The sequence below is a fragment of the Mandrillus leucophaeus genome, unplaced genomic scaffold (genome assembly GCF_000951045.1).
Source record: "Mandrillus leucophaeus isolate KB7577 unplaced genomic scaffold, Mleu.le_1.0 Scaffold30, whole genome shotgun sequence".
Lineage (NCBI taxonomy): Eukaryota > Metazoa > Chordata > Mammalia > Primates > Cercopithecidae > Mandrillus > Mandrillus leucophaeus.
In genome coordinates, this window is record NW_012103143.1 from 4,201,042 (window position 1) to 4,222,782 (window position 21,741).

Consider the following 21,741-nt stretch of genomic DNA (forward strand, 5'->3'; position numbering starts at 1 on the left):
TCATACCCTTAGTGCCAGAGTAGGCAGCACCACTCGGAAGTGAGAAAGCCCACCCTGGTGAGTGACCCACAGCCTCAGGCCTCAGCAGCCCCCGGCCCTCATGCACAGCACACACCACCCTACATAAGCAATCCCTCATCCCCTCCAGGGACCTCAGGCAGGACCAGAGAACTCCCACTCAGCCCACCTTGCCAGGGCGAGCAAGACAGCCCAGGGACAGAACTTGCAGGGCACTCCCCGCCATGGCCCATCCTACATGCTAACAGTGCTCACACTCAGGGCACCCCGCACGGCCTACCCCACATGCTAACAATGCCCACACTCAGCCCGCCAGGCACACAGTGACATTCTGCCGGCTTCCTTGTTTACCGCCTGGCACCAAACTCCCTTGGACTGGGTCCTGCTGTGCAGTTCCTGAACCAGCTTTCCTGCTCAGTTCCACTCAGCAACCTTTTCCTGACCTTCTCCTAGGAGCCCAGCCCCGTGCTGGATGCAGCATCCAAAGCCAAAGAAGCCCCAGAGCCAGCTCCTGGGTGGGACAATCCCCAGGGGCAGGGCCGCAGGGGCAGAGGCGAGGAACTGTCCTTGGTCCCACCCGGATCCAGGAGGCCTGATGCAAGGGAAAGTTTGGGGCTCTGGAAGATGCAGCCATGCAGGCAGGTCCCCCAGGTCCCAGGGAGCCCCCATGATGGAAGCAGCAGAGCCACTGCCACGTCCCTTCCCAGCACAGGCAGGGGAATGACCACAGGCTGGGCCTGTGAGCTCACAATGGTCCTTTTCCTTTTGGTGATGATTTTTTTAAATTTGACATAGGCTGGCGAGGTGGCTTATGCCTGGAATCCCAGCACTTTGGGTGGATGACTTGAGCTCAGGAGTTTGAGACCACCCTGGGCAACATAGCAAAATCCCAGCTCTACAAAAAATACAAAAATTAAGTAGTCATAGTGGTGCATGCCTTGGTCCCAGCTACTCGGGAGGCTGAAGTGGGAGGATTCATTGAGCCTGGGAGGTCGAGGCTGCAGTGAGCCATGGTTGTGCCACTGTACTGCAGCCTGGTGACCGATCGAGACCATCTCAAAAAAGATTAGCCGTAGCTAAGTGAGCACTCCCTTTATTCAAGAGTCCAACACAGATTCAGAGCAAAATTTGGAATTCTGCCTTCAGCCCAATCCTGGAGGTCACCCAGGGTCACAGAGGGTCCGTCCCAACAGGTGGCCTATGCAAGTGGGCTTGTTGGAGGTGGGGCAGCAGCCAGACCTGTGCAGCTCGGCACACGGGGTGGTGGAGTCCCCACTTATGGGCTGTGGCTCATGGGGTGCTGACTGGCACTGGGCTCTCTCTGCAGTCATCCAGTTTGGCTTTGTCACCCTGTTTGTCGCCTCCTTCCCCTTGGCCCCGCTGTTTGCGCTGCTGAACAACATCATTGAGATCCGCCTGGACGCCAAAAAGTTTGTCACTGAGCTCCGAAGGCCGGTGGCTGTCAGAGCCAAAGACATCGGTGAGTGACCCCACGGGCCGGCAGGACCAGTTCCACATGCGTGCTGGGTTTGGGGAGGGGATTGCCACGCTCCAGAAGCTAGAGCCAGAGCTGACCAGGTGTCCCTCCTGGGGCTCTTCACTCAGCCTTTGCCGGGTGGAGCCTGGGGGGCAGGTGACACATGACGTGGAGGCTCGCTTAGCCCAGTCCCCACCCTTCCCCTCCTAAGATGCGTTGGTCACAGACAACGTTTGGAAAGTGTGGGTCCCAGACATCTGAAGGTCTCAACAACCTGCTGCTTTAGGAGGTACAAGAGATTACATTGCCTCTCCGATGGCTGGCGACACCCACCTGTAGCAAGTGTGTGACCCCAGAGCCAGGGCGAGACCAACGGGAAAGGAGTGTTAGCTGTTCAGCATGTGCCTTCCTACATTGCATGTCATGGCATCATTTAATGTTCACAAAAGAGAAAAGGAAGGAAGGAGCCCCCCTCTGTAGACGGGGAAGAACAGTCCCAGTCATTGCATGGCTTGCCTACAGGAATCAAAGCCAAGATGCAACTCAACTCCAGCTTTTTAACCCCGTCACTAAGGCACCTTGACCACGTGGAGAAAGGGTGTGAGGTTGGGAGAATGTGTATTTCAGGTCAGCGTAAAGAATAACTTGAGCTGAGCACCGTGGCTCACTCCTGTAATCCCAGTGCTTTGGGAGGCCCAGGAGGAGGCACAGCTTGAGCCCAGGAGTTCGAGACCAGCCTAGGCAACATGGCGAAACCCTGTCTTTACATTGAGCCCAGGAATTCAAGACCAGCGTAGGCAACATGGCAAAACCCTGTCTCTACAAAAAATGGAAAAATTAGCTGGGCGTGATGGTGCGTGCCTGTAGTCCCAGCTACTCAGGAGGCTGAGGTAGGAGGTTCAGTAAGCCCACGTAGATTGTGGCTGCAGTGAGCTGTGCCCACGCCTGGGCAACAGAGTGAGATCCTGTCTCAAAAACATAAGTAAAATTAGCTGGATGTGGTGGCGCAGACCTGTGGTCCCAGCTACTTGGGAGGCTGAGGCAGGAGGATTGTGTGAGCCCAGGAGGTCAAGGCTGCAGTGAGATGTGATCATGCCACTACACTCCAGCCTGGGCAACAGAGAGACCCTGTCTCAAAAAGAAAAGAAAAGAAAAGAAAAAGAATAACTTTAATAGTCAGAGGTGTCAAAAACAGAACAGACTTCCTTGTGGGTTAGAGAGCTCCCTGTTACCAGAGGCATTTAAACAGAGACAGGACAACGATCTGTCCAGGAGGGTGAGGGGTATGGGAGCCCCACGCAGGCCTCCACCAGAGCCAGCCCTCACAGGAAGGGTGATCCCATCTTATCTTATAGTAGGACCCAATTTTCAGGGTGAAAACAAAATTACAAACATACATTCATTTTATCTCAAATTTAACACAATTTTAGTGAGAATAGCACCTTTCTACTAATTATTGGAATAAACAAAAGGTTGGATTACGTATTGGGGATATTACCTTGCTGAAATGAAGATTCCATACCAGCTTGATAAGATAGTTTTGGGTTAGGCTTTTGTAGGCCAAACGTAATCTTACAAAAAGTGGGAAACTGACCGGGTGCAGTGGCTCATGCCTGTAATCCCAGCACTTTGGGAGGCCAAAGCAGGTGGATCACCTGAGGTCAGGAGTTCGAGACCAGCCTGACTAACATGGTGAAACCCCATCTCTACTAAAAATACAAAATTAGCCGGGTGTGGTGGTGGGAGCCTGTAATCCCAGCTCCTCAGGAGGCTGAGGCAGGAGAATTCCTTGATTCCGGGAGGCAGAAGTTGCAGTGAGCCGAGATCATGCCCTGCACTCCAGCCTGGGCAACAGAGCAAGACTCCATCTCAAAAAAAAAAAGAAATGTGGGAAGCTTTTTCAGTTGTTCCAAGGGCTTCTCCAGTCCTTGGAATGTGTGTCATTCTCGCTGGAAACACCCTTCGGATCACCTCACCCTAGTCCGTGTTCTCTCCTTAAGTTGTTAGCGGCTCTGTCCTGGCTGGAAGCTCCTTGGTCCACACCTTGGCCCCTTGTGGCAAGCCCAGCATCCACTGGTGACCAAATCCACCAATCTTCCACTGGCTGGCTCCAAGATAACTTCAACTCTGGCTTCTCTTAACACTTGGCTGTCTTGTAGACTAAAACAGATGAAATTGTCATTTTCACAGCTCAAAGACCATCAGATAGCAGTGATTCACCCTGCAGCTTCACATTGGCACTGTGTAAGGCCCTGGCTTTGAAAGGGGCCTGGAAACTTCAGTGCCTTATAGGGAGGGACATCCCAGGGCTCGTGGGTAAGAGGTCATGGCACTGTGTTTGGATACTTTTGCTTCCCTACATCATCTCTTCTCTGGGTGACCCCGGTAATGAAGACTCAGAACACAGACACTCTATATTAGAATGCCCTGTGATTTTGTTTACAAATTTCAAAGTCTTTAAAAGTCATGAGCTAGCTAACCCTCCGAAGACCCCGCTAACCACCAGCATCCGTGTTCTGCCTCTGCTGAGGCCGTGGGTGAGCCCCTCGCCCCTCGCCCCTCGCCCCTCATACCACAGCCCTACATGGCCAGAGGTGGCGCAAGGCTGAAGCGCTGATTTGCTGGTGCTCTAGGTCAGAGGTCAGCCCTTGTTTTCAGTAAAGAGCCAGAGTGAATGTTTTAGGCTTCCTGGACCCAGAAACGACATCCTTAAGTCTTAGGCAGTGGTTCTCACCCAAAGGCTACACTTTTCATACATTTTTCATTTCATACTTAAAAGTGGAAAAGGTCAGGGCCTGGCGTGGTGGCTCATGCCTGTAATTGCAGCACTTTGGGAGGCCGAGGCAGGTGGATCACCTGAGGTCAGGAGTTTGAGACCAGCTTGGCCAATATGGTGAAACCCCATCTCTACTAAAAATACAAAAATTAGCTGGGAGCGCTAATTTTTGTGGCGGCATTTTAATTTTTAATGGTGACAGGCGCCTGTAATCCCAGCTACTTGGGAGGCTGAGGCAGGAGAATGGCGTGAACTTGGGAGGTGGAGCTTGCAGTGAGCCGAGATCACGCCACCGCACTCCAGCCTGGGCAACAGCAAGACTCTGTTTCAAAAAAAAAAAAAAAAGGTCATTTTTAGCTGGCGGGACAAGTGAGAAAGAGGCTATCGAAAAACAGGCCACCATGGCCATCTTTGCACACCCGCTCTCAGGAGCAAGGCGAGATTGCATCCCAGGCTGTGCCTCGGCATAGCGCTGCTTTGAAGATCGTGCCACAGAGCTGCCTCCAACATGAACTTTCCTCAGAACCTCAGCCTGTCGTGTCCTCCAGGGAACCCCGGGGGGAAGCCTGAGTGAATCTTCCCTCGGTGCCACTTTCCAGATGGGAAACCGAGGCCCAGGCGGTAACAGAGCTGAGCAGGAACCAGAGAGCTCAAACCCTGGGCCTCCTGCATGCATAGAGGGTTTGCCTCTGAAAACCTCACCCTGTGTACCAAAGACCCCAAAGGGGGAGCTCCGGGCCTGCTCACCAGGTGCTCCCTGCAGTCCTCGGAAATTCTGGAGCTCCCTGCCCCACGGCAGTAAAGAAAAGAGTGCCATCCCATTCCAGCAGGTACAGCTGAAAACAAAGAGAAGAACGCAGCCCACACTGAGTCCTCACAAAGGCCCGATGCTCAGGCACCTGACAGTGCCCCACCCCTGCCCGCCACCTGCCGCATCACAGTGCGCGTGTGTTTGCTCTGGCGCCCTCTGCTTCGAGAAGCTCTGGCTGTCCCCAGACGGTGGCTGAATGAAGCTTGCAAACCCACCAGGGTGAAAGAGAGCAGCAGCTCAGTGGCCTTGGCTTCCTGCAGTCCCTCTGCAGGCACTGGCGTCCCCACCAGCAGCAGGCCTTCCGCGTGCCTCTTTGGCCTCTTTGCACCTGGCTTGTTTTTGCTCAGTTCTTACGGATCAGCTGCTCACTTCCTGGTTCCTGTCCGGTTGGCTGAAGGCATAATCTGCCCTCCTTTCACTCGTTTGTTTGTGGATTCCTTAACCATAGCCTTTCCTTGAAGAGGCTTTTGTATTCCTTCTATGATCCGTGCAGGGCCCCCAGGCGAGCTCCTCGAGGGGACAGAGGGCCCCTGTGGCCCCTGTGACCTGCACTCCTGAGGCCCTGGGTGGCTGGGGGAAGCTGTGCCACAAAGCACAGGTACCTTGATCACCCTGCCATCCAGCAGGTCACAGCAGGGACCCAGCCCACGCGTGGGAATCTGCTCCAGCTCCCCAGCCCTGGCTTTGACTTCCTGTTCTCTTCCTGGTGCTTCGCAGCCTGCTGGTGGGAAAGCGCAGCCTCCATTCGGCTCCCAGGCACTGCCTGTGGGCAGCAGTGGTGGCCTCGCCAAGCACCTGGCTTTGTCCAAATACCTCCCTGTACTGTTCTGGGAAATGGGGCTTAGCGTCCCCTAGAGTGGGAAAAATTCCTTGGGAAAGAAACCAAGGAATTTACTTGAGGAAGTAAAAATGAGGCAGTTTTCCCCAACAGGACTGTCATCAAAGAAGCCCACCCAAAGAGTATTCCAAAAGCACAGCATCCCCTTTTACTTAGAGATGTCAATGAAAAGAGTCAAACTCTGTCAAATATTTGAAGAGATTTATTCTGAGCCAAATGTGAGTGACCACGGCCCATGACACAGCCCTCAGGAGGTGCTGAGAACATGGGCCCAAGGTGGTTGCAGCACAGCTTGGTTTTGTACATTTTAGGGAGACATGATACATCAATCAGATACATCTAAGATATACATTGGTTTGGTCCAGAAAGGCGGGACAGGGTGGGGCGACTTCCAGGTTATAGGTATATATATATGTGTGTGTGTGTGTGTGTGTGTGTGTGTGTGTGTGTACACACATACTTTTTATTTCCGAGAGAGAGCTTCACTCTTGTCACCCAGGCTGGAGTGCAATGGCATGATGCAACCTCTGCCTCCTGGGTTCAAGCGTTTCTCCTGCCTTAGCCTCCTGAGTAGCTGGGATTGCAGGTGTGTGCCACCAGATTTAGCTAATTTTGTATTTTTAGTAGATACAAGATTTCACCATGTTTCTCCAACTCGTGACCTCAGGTGATCTGCCCGCCTCTGCCTCCCAAAGTGCTGGGATTACAGGCGTGAGCCACTGCACCCGGCCTATTTTTAAAATTTCTGATTGTTAATTGGTTGAGTTATTATCAATAGAAAGAAAAGTCTGGATTATGATAAGGGGTTGTGGAAACCAAGGTTTTATCGTGCAGATGAAACCTCCGGGTAACAGGCATCAGAGAGAATAGACTGTAAATGTTTATCAGACTTAAGGTCTGTGTTGCTGTTCACGCTGGTCGGCTTTTGCTGAATTCCAAAAGGGAGGAGGGCATGAGGAGTCCTGTCTGACCCTCCCCATGCCCCCTGCTTCCTGTCATGGCCTGAACCAGTTTTTCAGGTTAACTTGAGGGTTCCCTAGCCGAGATAATGGACCCCATTTAAATGGTTGAGGAGGGAATTAGAATTTTATTTTTAGTTTACAGAGATCCTCAGAGCAGTGAGTGTCTCCCTGGAGTGTGCCTCAGAATAACTCCGGGTTCCCGGCCCCACCCCAGGAGAGGCGGATTCTGTGAGCTGGGGCTGGGGCTGGGGCTGGGCTGTCGGTTCTGCATTTCTCTAACACACCCCACGAATGTGCAGGGCCACACGGAGAGTCATCCTCCTGGACGTAGATATCCTGCAGACCTGTCAGGACAGGCTCGATCCGGGCTCGGAAGCGAGGAAGACCCCGCTCCCGGCTCCATCTCATTCCCTCCTCATCCCTCCCACTTCCTGTTGTCTCTCTGGGCCTGCTGGGCAATCACCTGGACAGACCCCCTCGCCTGCCTGAGTCCTGCCCTTCCAAGGCCCTGAGCTCAGGAGCCGCGTCCCTCGGGAGTCCCACAGCCAAAGACTTCAACCCCCACCCCAGGCCCACCCCACCTCAAACTCAGAGCCCCAAGGGCCAGGTGGGCCACACGCGCAAGTAAGACTAAGTCCTAGGAGTGTTCTTCATGGCCACAGAGCAGTGTGCCCGTTCCCACATTGCTTGAAACATTCAACTCTAGTCGGGATCTGGGTTTGGATGCTAAGGCGGCCATAATGGAGGTCAGAGGTCGCCGGGAGGCCCCGGCACAGACAGCAGAGCTGCAGTGCACAGCCCGACCTGCAGGGGGCACCCCGGGCATCACAGCATCACAGCCAGCTGTTGCCAAGGAGACGCACCAGCCAGCCAGGACCAGAGCCGAGGAGTCTCGATTTTGTTTTTTGTGTTTTGTTTTGTTTTGTTTTGTTTTTTGAGACGGAGTCTCACTCATTCGCCAGGGCTGGAGTGAAGTGGCACGATCTCGGCTCACTGCAACCTCCGTCCCCCAGGTTCAAGCGATTCTCCTGCCTCAGCCTCCTGAGTAGCTGGGATTACAGGCGCCCGCCACCACACCCAGCTAATTTTTGTTTTTTAATAGAGCGGGGCTTCGCCATGTTGGCCAGACTGGACTCGAACTCCCAACCTCAGGTGATCCACCCGCCTCAGCCTCCCAAAGTGCTAGGATTACAGGCATGAGCCGATGCACCCAGCCTTGATTTTTTTTAAATACGTTTTCCCGGTTTAAAGCATCAGTCTGCATTTTTAAGCAGTAGACAAGCGTAACAAAATGGCCATGTAGCCTGGATGGGGCCTGCCTGCCACTGCTTTGCAGCCTCTGCTCCGGTGCCAGCATCCGGTTGGAAAGGGCTTTCTATGCTCGTGCAGTCACTCAGCAGGCATTTATCCAGCAGCACCCACCTCATGTGCCAGACACCAAGCTAGACCCAGAAGCTACAGGGACGTGCAATTAGCAGCCTGCCCCAGGAGCTTGGAGTCCACGGAGGGCCCTCAGCCCTGACACCCAGCCAGGAGATGCAGGGCGGGAAGTGTTCCCACTCCTGAGGGAGCACTTCAGTGCTGACTTTGTAGGGCTGTGCCATCCAACCCTCACGCACCTGTGTTCCCAGGTGCTTTATTCAGGATGCGGTGGCTCTAGGGCTGCTAGTGTGCAGAGCCCATGTGACTGCCCCACCACCTGCTCCAGCAGAAAAATAAACTGAGGATCGCTGCGCCCGTGCAAAAGATCAATGGAGCTACAATTAGGCGATGGCTCCCATGGCCCGAGGACTGGAGACAGGGGTCAGGGAATAGTGATCGTCACTTCTCAAACTGCCCACCAGCAATGGGTTGCAGTGGGCATTTCTCTCTTTTTTTGAGACAGAACCTTTCTCTGTTCCCCATGCTGGAATGCAGTGGCGTGAACTCGGCTCACCATAACCTCAGCCTCCCTGGCTCAAACTATTCTTGTGCCTCAGCCTTCTGAGTAGCTGGGATTACAGGCATGTGCCACCATGCCCAGCTAATTTTTGTATTTTTAGTAGAGATGGTGTTTTGCCATATTGGCAAGGCTGGTCTCAAACTCCTGGCTTCAAGTCACCTGTCCACCTCAGCCTCCCAAAATGCTAGGATTATAGTCGCAAGCCTCCACACCCAGCCTACAGTGGCATTTTTGATTGATGATGATTGTGACTGTGGTCTGTCATTGAACTGGAGCTGGCTGGGGGCAGGGAGCAAGAGATCCTGGTCTCGGAGGTTTCATCTGAGCCTGTGGTTTCTAGCTCTGGGCCACACAGGGGGCCTGAACTCTTGCTGCCTTTGCAGACCACCAGCATGCACCCCAGAAACGGGGACTGAGAGGCTCCCCTTGGCTACCAGGGCAGAAGCGCTATGTACAGCTCTCCCTGCAGCCTCCTGCACAGGCAGGAAGTCCATCTGCTCTGTCTTGGTCCTTTCTGACGAGTGCTGGTTATCACCCATCTCAGAGCCGGCTCAGGGCATGGAGAGCAGGCCTCAGGATTGGGCTCCCAGCCAAACCGCTGCATACGACACTGCTGGGCATGATAGGGTGCAATTAGGGTGAGCCAGGGGTCAGTCCGGGACACTGGACCATTTCCAGGAATTGCAACACTGAGGCCCTGCTTCCTGGGCCATTGAGGGACTCCTTCCTGGGCCCTGCTAGATCTCATGGCCGCTGGGAAGACGAATGGAGAGGCCAGCATGGCCCCGGGCGTTGTGTTGTAATCTTCTTGTTCATCTGTGATTTGGTGCAACCCTGGGTCTTGGAGTAAAGGGAGCAAGGGGGTGTGCAGATGGGGAACAGTTCGACCTGCACTGCTGTGGACTGAGTGCCACCAGCCGGGGGCCCTGGCACTGTTCTTCAGCGGCAAAGCCATGTCTGGCCTAGCCCTGAATACAGGTATCCTCCGCCAGAGCTTTGGGAGCTGCACCCCAATTGAATCTTAGTCACTTTAGGAATAAAAAAAAGTTTCATCTGAGCCAACTAGTATTTACACAGGTGCATGGGGAGATCGTGCAGAACCACTGAGGGAGCAGCTGTCTTTAAGCCCCTCTTTTAGAAGCTGGTGAGCTTGTCAGAAAGGGCTGGTGCACACCAGGCCCTGGCACTGACCTGGCTTCCTCAGGACCTGAGCAAATGACTCTTGGTTGCCGTAAGCCTCTGATTGCTGTGAGAAAGCCTGGCCCCTGCAAGGATGGTACCCGCTCAGGCTGCTGCCTGGTGGCTGCAATGACTGAGAGTGTAGGGTTCTTTAAAACCGTGACTTCTTCTTCCCCCAGGAATCTGGTACAATATCCTCAGAGGCATTGGGAAGCTTGCTGTCATCATCAATGTAAGTGACATCAGGGACCTCGGTGGAAGGAAGTCCTGGCTGAACTGCCAGGCGGCCGGGGACCCCTTGGAGAAGGAGCTGGGCATGGGTCTTCTACCCCTAGCCACGGTGCAGCCCCAGGCTGCCGGGATTCTCTAGTTATAAATGTCCCTTGACCGCATGGGGTGGGGAGGGTGCATTCTGAGGAGGCATAAAAAATTCTCTTCAAACTTTTTCTGCAAGTTTTTTGTTTAATTTTTTTTTGAGTCAGAGTCTCACTCTGTGGTCCAGGCTGCAGTGCAGTGGCATTATCTCAGCTCACTACAACCTCTGCCTCCCAGGTTCAAGCGATTCTCGTGCCTCAGTCTCCCAAGTAGCTGGGATTACAGGTGCCCACCACCACGCCTGACTAACTTTTGTATTTTTAGTAGAGACAGGGTTTTGACATATTGACCAGGCTGGTCTCGAACTCCTGACCTCAGGTGATCCACCCACCTCAGCCTCCCAAAGTGCTGGGATTACATTCATGAGCCACTGCGCCCAGCCTTTCTGCAAGCTTTGAGCAAAATTCTCCACCATGCCCACCTTGGCCCCTAAGTCCACTGAGAATAAACAACAGACAGATACAGGAGGGAAGACAGAGACAGAGGGAGAGAAACACAGAGATTCCTTATTGACAATCTTTCTGTTCTCTTATTTAAAGAAAAAAGTTGGTTTTTCTCCTTAATCTGAAACGTATGGCTGCTCTATAGAGAAGGTTTGGGAGATGCTGAAATGGGGCGAGAAGGACGCTCTCATCAGCCTCACACATGGCTCTGCTAAGAATCAGGGCTCCAGGCCCCTCAGCCTCCTCCCCAGCATGGCAGCCCCTTCCAGCCTCTCCCATCCCCAGACCCGCAGGCTAGGATGGCCTGGCCCTCAGCCTTCCCCATCAGGATCTGTCTGACTCTGCCCATGGCCTGGATCCCCCCTGGGTTTAGCTGTGCCCAGCTGTCTCCAGCATATACTTCAAGCCCAAGGCTGCATCCCAGACATGAGAACCCCAAGCAGCCACGGGGAGTCCACTGTGCCAGGGCCCCGTGGCTCTCGTCCCTTCCACCCTCTAGCTGAGCCCAATCTTCCCCGCCAAAAGCTGACACCGTGCCCACGGCGGACACAGGGTGGCTCCCCAGAGCTGACGATCAATGTCCCTGCATGGCCGTAATGCCAAGTCAGGGTCTCAGCAGGCCCTGGGACTCAGTCCCCACAGAGGGCAGAGGGTGACACTCAGCCCCGGAGAAGGGCCCTTCAGAGCCCTCTGACAGAGCTCTTTCCCGGAGGGCAACCCCTTCTGCCAGGCACATGCTCCCACCAGATTACAGGGAGACTGCAGGCAGAGTGTGCACACCGAGATGGCTCCTTATCCCACCCAGACAAGGGAGCACAGGGTCCTGAGGCAGAGCCCACGCTGTGCTGGAGTTGGGGGAGCTGGGAACAGAGGTACATCCTGTCTGCAACGAGTGGGCGCTGTGAGCAGCTGCAGAGCATGGTGGGCATCTTCTGAGGAGAACAGCAGCAACAACAATAACAGCAGGCTGAGTGCGGTGGCTCACACCTGTAATCCCAGCACTTTGGGAGGCCGAGGCGGGAGGATCGCTTGAGGCCAGGAATTCAAGACCAGCCTGGCCAGCATAATGAAACATAGTGAGACCATATCTCTCTCTAAAAAAAAAAAAAAAAAAGTAGCAGGTACATTCACCAGGCACCTAGAATGTTCTAGACCCTTCTAAGCTCTTTCCACACACTAGCCCACTAGTCTGCACACAGCCCTTGGAGGCGAGGACTGTCATGGCCCCATCTGACAGGGAAGACACCAGAGGCATAGACAGGTTAGGTGATTTGCCCAAGGCCACACAGCCATGTGAGAGGCAGCCGTTGGGCCTTGGGTTCCTCTCTTGTAAGGGCACCAGCCAGAGCTGGTGCTATAATAGAATGAGCTGGGTGAGGACTTGAGAGCTTGCAAAGCACTTTCCCTTCCTGCCTCATTCCCTTCTCCAACAAACCCGGAGGCACAGTGCATACATGGTGTGGGTATCAGCAGGCCCTGTTTTGACAAGAAGAAAATGGAGGCACAGAGAGGTTGGGTGATTTGCCCAAGGCCACACAGTCAGCAAGAGTCAGCCAGTGTCTACCTGGCATCTTCTCTCCTAGGAGTGCGTTGTTCTGGCCCCCAGGCACTCTCCTTCAGCTGCCAGGGGGCTGAGAGTAGCACCCATGACCCCGCATCCGTTCACTCAGCATGCCAAGGCTGTGCAGCTATGGTCCCCGCCAGGGGCAGTGGCACATGGCCAGGGCCCAGTGTGGCCGTGGACGGGTCACGCCAGTTGTGGCCAGCCCTTCCACGCCCAGGCTGGGGGTCCCCCTCACTGTCACGTCCCCTGTGCAGGCCTTCGTGATCTCCTTCACGTCTGACTTCATCCCGCGCCTGGTGTACCTCTACATGTACAGTAAGAACGGGACCATGCATGGCTTCGTCAACCACACGCTCTCCTCCTTCAACGTCAGCGACTTCCAGAACGGCACAGCCCCCAATGACCCCCTGGACCTGGGCTACGAGGTGCAAATCTGCAGGTACTGCTCTCTGCTTCCCTCTTTGAAAAGCCATGTTTATGGGGTTTCTGGGAGAGCCTGGGTTTGGACGGGGCTCAAATCAGGGGCAAGTCAAGAAACAACGCAAACTCGCTTAAAAAGAAGAAAAAAAAAAAAGGCTGGTGCAGTGGCTCACACCCGTAATCCCAGCACTTCGGGAGGGCCAGGCAGGAGGATCACTTGAGCTGAGGAGTCAGAGACCAGCCTGAGCCACATAGTGAGACCCCATCTCTACAAAAAAAAAAAAAAAAAAAAATTAAATAACTGGGCCTTGTGGCACGCACCTGTAGTTCTAGCTACTTGGGAGGCTGAGGTGGGAGGATCAATTGAGCCTAGGAATTTGAGGCTGCAGTGAGCTATGATTGCACCATTGCACTCCAGCCTGGGCCACAGAGTGAGATCCTATCTATAATTAGTTAATTAAATAAATAAATAAATAAATAAATGCTTGAGGGGAGGAAATTAGAGGTGATTTACCAGTTCCTATAACTAAGAAGCCCAGGATAGCTTCAGGCATGGCTGGATCCAGGAGCTACAGTTTGCCATCAGGCTCCACTTTGATTTCCTCTGTGTAGCATTGTTCTCTTGCTGGTGGAAAGGATCCCCAGCAGCTCCTGGCTTAAATCCTCTCTGCTCTGCAGTCCCTGTGGGAAGACTTTCTGTTTCTCAATAGTCAGTGAAAATCCAGAGACTGAGTCTTACTGCCCCATCGTGAGTCAAATGTCCATTCCTGAACCAACCACTATTGCTATGAGAAGGAGAGCTTTCCTTGGCTTGGCCTGGGTCATGTGCCAGGGTGAGAGGTCACAGAGAACTGGGGGGTCCTAAGGAAAACTGGGGTGCTATGGCTTGAAGAAGAGGAGACAGATGCTAGCAGGCAAAGCCTTGAGCACAGAATAAAGAGGAACGAGCTGGTGCGTGTGGCTTCTGACACTGGGAGGACAGGGCTGCTCGTTCCCATGGGAAAGCAGGTTGTGCAACTTCTGCCTGGCCCAGCAGCTGGCACCACAGCCGTGGCCCAGCCCAATCCTATCTCAGGGGTTGGCAGCTCAGTGCCAAATAGGCCCTCGGAGACTCCCATCCAGCTCCCTCCAGAAATCAAGCTCCGTGGGCAAGGGCCCTATCTGTTGTGCACCCCCCTGAATTCTCCATCCCTGGAGTGGGGTCTGGCACATAGTAGTTGGTCAATAAATGCTTGTGACATAAGTAAGTGAGGGAATGCCCAGACTGAGGCCCAGAGAGGTCAAGTGATTGCCTAGGGGACACACAGCAAGGTGGTAGTTGGAGTGGGTGAGCACCAGGGATGTGGGTCCAGGCCAGGGCTGTGCCTGCAAATCCAGGTGGACCTTCTCCTGGTCTCCCCGACTGACCTCAGCTTTTAGTGACCAGCAGGGGCACAAACTGCAGCTGAGCCCCTGGAAACCCTGCCCCCTCGTGGGGGAGTTTTCTGTCCAGCTTTGGGAAGCTTTTCCAATGAAGGGTGGGGACGTCAGCTCCATTCAAGCCAAGTTCCAGCTGATGTGTGGCATCCCCCAGATTCAGGGAGCCGTGGAGGGAGGGAGGCCCTAGAAAGAGACCTCACCCTGAGCCCACAGACCCTGGGCGTCTCGGGGTCTCTGTAAAAGAGGAAGGGGCTGGGGAGAACTGGAGCATGGGCAGTGGTCATGAATGGGGCGAGTCTCCTTCCTAAGGCTCCAATCGTATCCACAAAGAGCCAAGGTCAGTGGCAGGACCTCGGCGGGGCAGGGGGTGTGAGTGAGCTTGACTCTCCAAGCAGGAGATCAGTCAGCTACATCTAAAGCTGGTAACGAGAACCGGGGGCAGCTCGCGTTCTCTCGAGATAAGGCGGTGAGGACCAAGCGGCACCCCTGGAGGAGGGAAAGCAGCCCCAGACCCGGGCAGGGCAGGGCGGGCCGGGCCGGCTGCCTCACAGGCCTCTGCCTGCACCAATGGAATGCTTAGCTTCGTTCTTTCGCAAATGTTTGAGAAGCTGTTTAAGTGACTTTGATAAAATGTTCAGGGTATTGGTTTGCTGGGTGTTTTGGTGGTTGTTTGGTTGGCTTTTTTCAGAGACAGGGTCTCACTTTGCGACCAGGCTGAAGAGCAGTGGCGTGATCAAAAACTCACTGCAACCTCCCGGGCTCAGGTGATCCTCCCACCTCAGCCTCACGAGTAGCTGGGAATGCCGGTGTGCGCTGCCATGCCCGGCTAATTTTTGTAATTTTTTTGCAGAGACAGGGTTTTACTGTGTTGCCCAGACTGATCTCTGACTCCTCAGCCTGAGATTACAGTGCTGAGGTTACAGGCACGAGCCACCCCTCCTGGCTGATAAGGTGCTCAGGACTTTTCTTCAGTAGTTTCCCTCAAAGAGGGGATGGACTGCAGAGGTGGTTTTCAAACTGTGTTTCATGGAACCCATCCTGGAGCTCTGTGGAGCATGAGGGTTGGGGTGAGGTTCAGGGAGTTCAAGCTTTGGGAACCCCCTGCCCCCGCCCGACTTCAACCAAGTAGGCTCTGCACTCTTGGGACCCTATTGGAGTATCTAGTGAGACTTCTTTTGGGAACAGAGGCTCCACTGCTTTTAAAAGTTTGGAATCTCCTGGACCACATGGTCCCTGCCCTTGATGCTGTGAGCCCACGGCTGGGCCCGGGGGATACTTCCTGCCACATATGTTTTACACGAAGCCCCTCAGGTCCTGCCTGGCCCGTGGGGGGTCCTGACTACCCCCCCCCCCACCGTGGAGAGACATTCCCTGGGTGCAGGGCCGCGGGCTGCTCGCCCAAGAGAGGGCTGTCCTCCCGGAGGCAGCCGCACACCAAGCTGAGCCTCTCCCAGGCGTCCCTCGAGCTGCCTGGCTCCAGCCAGAGCCTGAGCCCCGCCGAAGTCCCACCCTCGACTCCACCACCGTCTTTTGTAGGTACAAAGACTACCGAGAGCCACCGTGGTCGGAAAACAAGTACGACATCTCCAAGGACTTCTGGGCTGTCCTGGCAGCCCGGCTGGCGTTCGTCATCGTCTTCCAGGTACGGTGCGTCCCTCTTTGTTTCCGGTTTGAGGATGGGGGCACTAAGGGACCACGCCGTGCCCACAGTCTGGAAGGCACGAGCTGCTAAAGCCGGGGGTTCAGAGACTCCTCCAGAGGCCTGGAGAACTTGTTCTGGGACACCCGAGGAGGGGACCTGGCCGACCCCAGACCCCCTGCACCGACAGGGCCCAAGACAACCTCATGAGAGAGGAAGGCAAAGAGAGGGGCCAGATAAGTGCCGGCAGAAGGGTTCTGACTGGCTGGTGGGTTTAATCCAGTAGAAGTGTCTTTATTGAAAGAGACAGGGGCCAGGCACGGTGGCTCACACCTGTAATCTCAACATTTCGGGAGGCCGAGCCAGGCAGATCACCTGCCAAGGTTCTGCTCACCGGTGTCCCTCTAGCCTTGATGAAGTAGATGCTAGGAAGGCAGTGGGCCGAGGGCTCTGATTCTGGAATCCCCAGGACTGGGTTCAAGTCCCAGCTCTGTCACAGGGCAGGCCCTTCCACTCCTCTAAGCTCAGCGGCCTCATCCATCAGCTTTTCACAGCAAGCGGTGTAAAAGGTGTGTGGGGCTGGGTTCCGCAGGCCAGAGCCTGAGAGCCCAGCAAGGAGGGGTCTCAGCCAGAGACAGCCCGGCCTTACCCCAAGGGAGCCCCGGAGCATGCATGGCACCCCAGACCTGGCCTTACCCGGAGGCAAGGCCACCCCTAGATGGGCCGGTCACTGCTTTGGACTGACCAGGCTGGGAAGAGGGAGATGAGAGGGAGCATACGTTCTGCAGCTGCGAGCATGAGCAGCCGGTCCCAGCCACAGCTGGGGACTGGGAGCACCAACCAGGAGAAGACACCAATCCAGGGGGCACCAGCACTGCCCATGGCGGGAACCTGCTCAGCCCGGGGTGCTCACACATGGTGGCTGGACAGATGTTCAGCAAACGACAAGATTCCGTTTTTCCATAAAAACTGACTTGTGGGCTGGGCGCGGTGGCTCAAGCCTGTAATCCCAGCACTTTGGGAGGCCGAGGCGGGTGGATCACGAGGTCAGGAGATCGAGACTATCCTGGCTAACATGGTGAAACCCCGTCTCTACTAAAAATACAAAAAACTAGCCGGGTGTGGTGGCGGGCGCCTGTAGTCTCAGCTACTTGAGAGGCTGAGGTGGGAGAATGGCATGAACCCGGGAGGCGGAGCTTGCAGTGAGCCGAGATTACGCCACTGCACTCCAGCCTGGGGCACAGAGCAAGACTCCGTCTCAAAAAAAAAAAAAAAAACTGACTTGTGTTGCCTTCTATCCACCAGAAATGTCTCCACGGAGGTGGTAGATGTTCAGGGGGGCCCTGGGAGGCTTTGCAAACTAAAAGTTTGATCCATTTGTGGCTATTTCCAGTTTCATGCTTTTCCCCAAAGCCTCAATGCTTGTTAGATTTGGCGATGCATGACCCATCAGGTCACTTCCTGAGTCTCCTGGTCAAGGAATTCAGAATGACTCAGGTGATTTTCCCAATTACTGAGTTCAGATGCATTCGAGAAAGTCGGCCAACATTTCCCAAAGGCCTGCCGGGTGGTTCTGTGCCTCCTTTATACCTTCTGGGAACTGAGGCCCAGGGAGGTCAACAGGCCAGGAGGTCATGGGGCGGCACTCGACCAGGTGGGGGCCAGGCAGAGAGGTCGGGAGCACTTCCCCAGGCACCATCCTCCCCGCTGCCACGCGCTGCCTCTCCTCCTTCCAGAACCTGGTCATGTTCATGAGCGACTTCGTGGACTGGGTCATCCCAGATATCCCTAAGGACATCAGCCAGCAGATCCACAAGGAGAAGGTGCTCATGGTGGAGCTGTTCATGCGGGAGGAGCAAGACAAGCAGCAGCTACTGGAAACCTGGATGGAGAAGGAGCGGCAGAAGGACGAGCCGCCGTGCAACCACCACAACCCCAAAGCCTGCCCAGACAGCCTCAGCAGCCCAGCCCCCAGCCATTCCTACCACGGGGGCGTCCTGTAGCTGTGCCAGCGGGGCTGGGCAGGCCAGCCGGGCATCCCGACTGACAGGCACCCTCTCCCAGGGGCAGGTGGCTTCCCGCTCCCGCCAGGGCCCGGTGGGTCCTGGGTTTTCTGCAAACATGGAGGACCACTTTCTGATAGGACATTTTCCTTTCTTCTTTCTGTTTTCTTTCCCTTGTTTTTGCACAAAGCCATTATGCAGGGGATTGTTTTTAATCTGTAGTATTCAAGATGAATCAAAATGATGGCTGGTAATAGCGCAATAAGGTAACAAAGGCAGATGCTTTGCAGAAAGAATGCTTGGAATCTTCAGTCTCCCTAGCAGTGAAAAGTGAGCAGAGGCCCCTAGAAACCCTCCTCTGAATCCTCCTAATTCCTTAAGATAGATGCAAAATGGTAAGCCGAGGCATCGGGCAAAAGCTGGTGTGATGTTTCAGGGAAAATGGAAACCCCAACCAAAAATAATGATTGATTCTGGTTCCAAAAGGTGTCACCTGCCTGTTTCAGAAAAGTTAGACTTTCCATTGCCTTTTCCTCCCGTCAGTTCAGCGGCTGAGAGAGAAGTGCCCCATCCCTGAACCACACAGGGGGCGTGGGAGCATCCCAGTTATTCCTGGAAAGCGAGAAGGGGGCACAGGTGTCCCTGATTAAGCAGGAACCAGCACCCTTGGCATCCCCGGCAGGCTCCCCGCTGTCAGCCACACACCTGCCCCCCTCACACCAAGCTGACCTCAGAGTTGGTCGTCTTCCTTATGGGACAAAACCAGTTGACCAGAAAATGGGCAGAGAGAGAGGACCTCAGAAGCATTAAAACAGATGGTGTCAGGGTTTCAAGAAGTCTTAGGGCTTCCAGGGGTCCCCTGGAAGCTTTAGAATATTTATGGGTTTTTTTTTTCAAGTATCAATTATATGGTAGATTGAGGATATTTTTTCTGCAGCTCAAAGGTGGAGGGAGTTTATTAGTTAACCGAATAGCGTTGAGAGGAATTTAAAATACTGTTACTACCAAAGAATTTTATTAATAAAGCCTTCTATTTTGGTAACACTTCTCTATATTTTTACTCATAGGAATGTCACTGTTGGACAATTATTTTAAAAGTGTATAAACCAAGTCTCATAAATGATATGAGTGATCTAAATTTGTAGCAATGATACTAAACAACTCTCTGAAATTTCTCGAGCACCGAGAGAAACATCATTTTAGCAAAGGCCAAGAGGAAAAACAGAAATATATTTGTCTCGAACACATCATTGATGTGATGTTGACATTCCCTTTAATCTGCCAACTGTGATCAAAGTTCATAGGTGTCATAGATTTCCATTATTTGCTAAAATCATGCAATCTGATGCTTCTCTTTTCTCTTGTACAGTAAGTAGTTTGAAATGGGTTTTGTATATAAATACTGTATTAAAAATTAGGCGATTACCAAAAATCCTTTTATGGAAACCGTTTTTTAAAAAAGTGAATGTACACAAATCCACAGAAGACTGTGGCTGGACATTCATCTAAATAAATTTGAATATACGACACTTTTCCCACTTGAATGCTGTCTGCCTGAGTCCGCCTGGGAAACTCACAGGCCGTCCCCAAAGTCCAGTGGACCCTGCAAACTCAGCACTGACTGACAGGCGTCTCTTTCCTTTGGTGCCGGCCTGTGCATGGCTCTAAATGTTCTTGGGACTTTGTCTCTCTGTGCGTGTGTGCATTTGTGCATGCACACGTGTGTGCCTATTCATTTGCATTTGTTTTGCATGTATCATGTGCACTCCTGTTCACATTTGCTTGTGTGCATGTGCCTGTGTGTTTACATGTTTGTGTGCATCACGTGTGTATGCATTTGTATTTGCTTGTATGTGCATATGGGTGCGGGTGTGTGTGCATGTGGACACGTGTGCATATATGCATGTGTGTGTATGTCTATGTGTGCATGCACGTGTGTATGCAGTGTGTGCGTGCTTGTGAATGCTTGTGTTTATGTGTTTGCATGGTTTGTGTATGTATTATCCATTCTCACACTGCTATAAAGAACTACCTGAGGCCGGGTGTGGTGGCTCACACCTATAATCCCAGCACTTTGGGAGGACAAGGGGGGTGGATTGCTGGAGGAGTTCAAGACCAGCCTGGCCAACATGGCGAAATCCCGTCTCTACTGAAAAAAAAGTTAGACAAAAATTAGCTGGGCATGGTGGTGCACACCTGTCATCTCAGCTACTGGAGAGGCTGAGTCAGGAGAATCACTTGAACCTGGGAGGCAAAGGCTGCAGTGAACCGAGATCGTGCCATCACACTCCAACCTGGGTGACAGAGTGAGACTCCATCTCAAAAAAATATAAATAAAGAGAACTATCTGAGACTGAATAATTTACGAAGAAAAGAGGTTTAATTGACTCACACTTTTGCATGCTTGACAGGAGGCGTGACTGAGAGGTCTCAGGAAACTTAACGATCATAGCAGAGAGCAAAGGGGACGCAAGCACGTCTTCACAATGCTGGAGCAGGAGAGAGCGAGCAAAGGGGGCACGTGCCACACTTTCCAACCATCAGATGTCCTGAGAACTCACCCACTATCACGAGAATAGCATGGGGGAAATGCGCCCCATGATTCAACTACCTCCCACCAGGTCCCACCCACAACACATGGGGATTACAATTTGACATGAGATGTGGGTGGGGACACAGAGCCAAACCATGTCAGTGTGCATCACCCCAGGGTTCACACGCCTGTTTGCCTTTGCCTGTGTCTGTATATGTATATGTGCTGGTGTATGTGTGCATATGTGCTGGTGTGTGTGTGTGTGTGCATATGTGCTGGGGTGTGTGTGCATATGTGCTGGTGTGTGTGTGTGTGCATATGTGCTGGGGTGTGTGTGCATATGTGCTGGTGTGTGTATGTGCATATGTGCTGGTGTGTGTGTGTGCATATGCGTATGTGCTGGGGTGTGTGTGCATATGTGCTGGTGTGTGTGTGTGCATATGTGTTGGTGTGTATGCATATGTGCTGGTGTGTTTTCGTGTGCTTGTGTATATGCACACATGTGCCACATATTCCTGTGTGTGTGTGTGTGTGTGTGTGTGCTGGGATGAGGGATTGTGGTCACATTTTCTCAGCAGGCTCTTCCAAGAACCCCATATCTCGACCTCTGATCCCACAACCCAACAGACTAGTATTTAGGATTTCATGGACCCCAAATTTCTCCAAAACCTTTTGAGACTAACCTTGGGTTGCCAATGTTGTCATCTGGGCAAGTGGGAACATGTTTTTAGAACCACCACCTGTAATCACTATCACTTCATGAAAGAACGTATTTAACACTAAAATAGCAGCAAGGCAGTCGGCGCTCGGGACTGGGGACATTGTCCTTGTGCGGCCCTCGGCGTGGCCCACCTTCCCTTCACCGCCAGGACAAGGCAGAGCCTCTTCCGACCCGCAGCAGACCTCGGGCGCCCCCTTGTGCTGGCTCTCCTCAGCACAGCGCCTTGCCACCTTGGTCAGGGGCATCCTCCTAAAGCTTGGGCCCCACATTCTCGATCCTGTAGGGAGGGCCCAGCAAGAATGGTACCCAGGATCGGCACCCTCCTGTAGGGAGGGCCCAGCGAGAATGGTACCCAGGAACCCCTTCCCTCTGCCCTGTTGTCTCCATGGGTCCTCCCAGAGCCTGGGAGGGCACAGGTGGGGACCTTCAGCCACACCTGATAGATGAGGAAACAGGCTCTTGACCAAGATCTCAAGGTGCTTTAATGCCAAGTCTGAAGGCCAGACCTCATAAGCATGTATGGAACATTCAAGAAACATTTATTGAACTCCTACTGTAGGCTGAGTGCAATGGCTCATGCCTGTAATCCCAGCACTTTGAGACACCCAGGCAGGAGGACTG

At 53.5% G+C, this 21,741-nt stretch overlaps 1 protein-coding gene across 2 annotated transcripts in view; it reads left to right on the forward strand.

Moving 5' to 3' along the window:
• The window catches only part of ANO1 (anoctamin 1, calcium activated chloride channel), a 127,835-nt gene extending 108,440 nt beyond the window's left edge, over nt 1-19,395 (forward strand). The window contains exons 21-25 of one of the 2 annotated variants that reach the window (XR_001006770.1): nt 10,183-10,235; nt 12,640-12,824; nt 15,761-15,866; nt 17,600-17,960; nt 18,934-19,395. Coding sequence is in view for 1 of the 2 variants with exons in the window: in XM_011987073.1 (XP_011842463.1) it covers nt 10,183-10,235; nt 12,640-12,824; nt 15,761-15,866; nt 17,600-17,866 (611 nt within the window). In the remaining variant the exon portion in view is untranslated. Of the gene's footprint in view, nt 1-10,182; nt 10,236-12,639; nt 12,825-15,760; nt 15,867-17,599 lie in introns of both variants that reach the window. The other variant, XM_011987073.1, reaches the window with a different exon arrangement.
• The last annotated feature ends 2,346 nt before the right edge of the window (nt 19,396-21,741 follow it).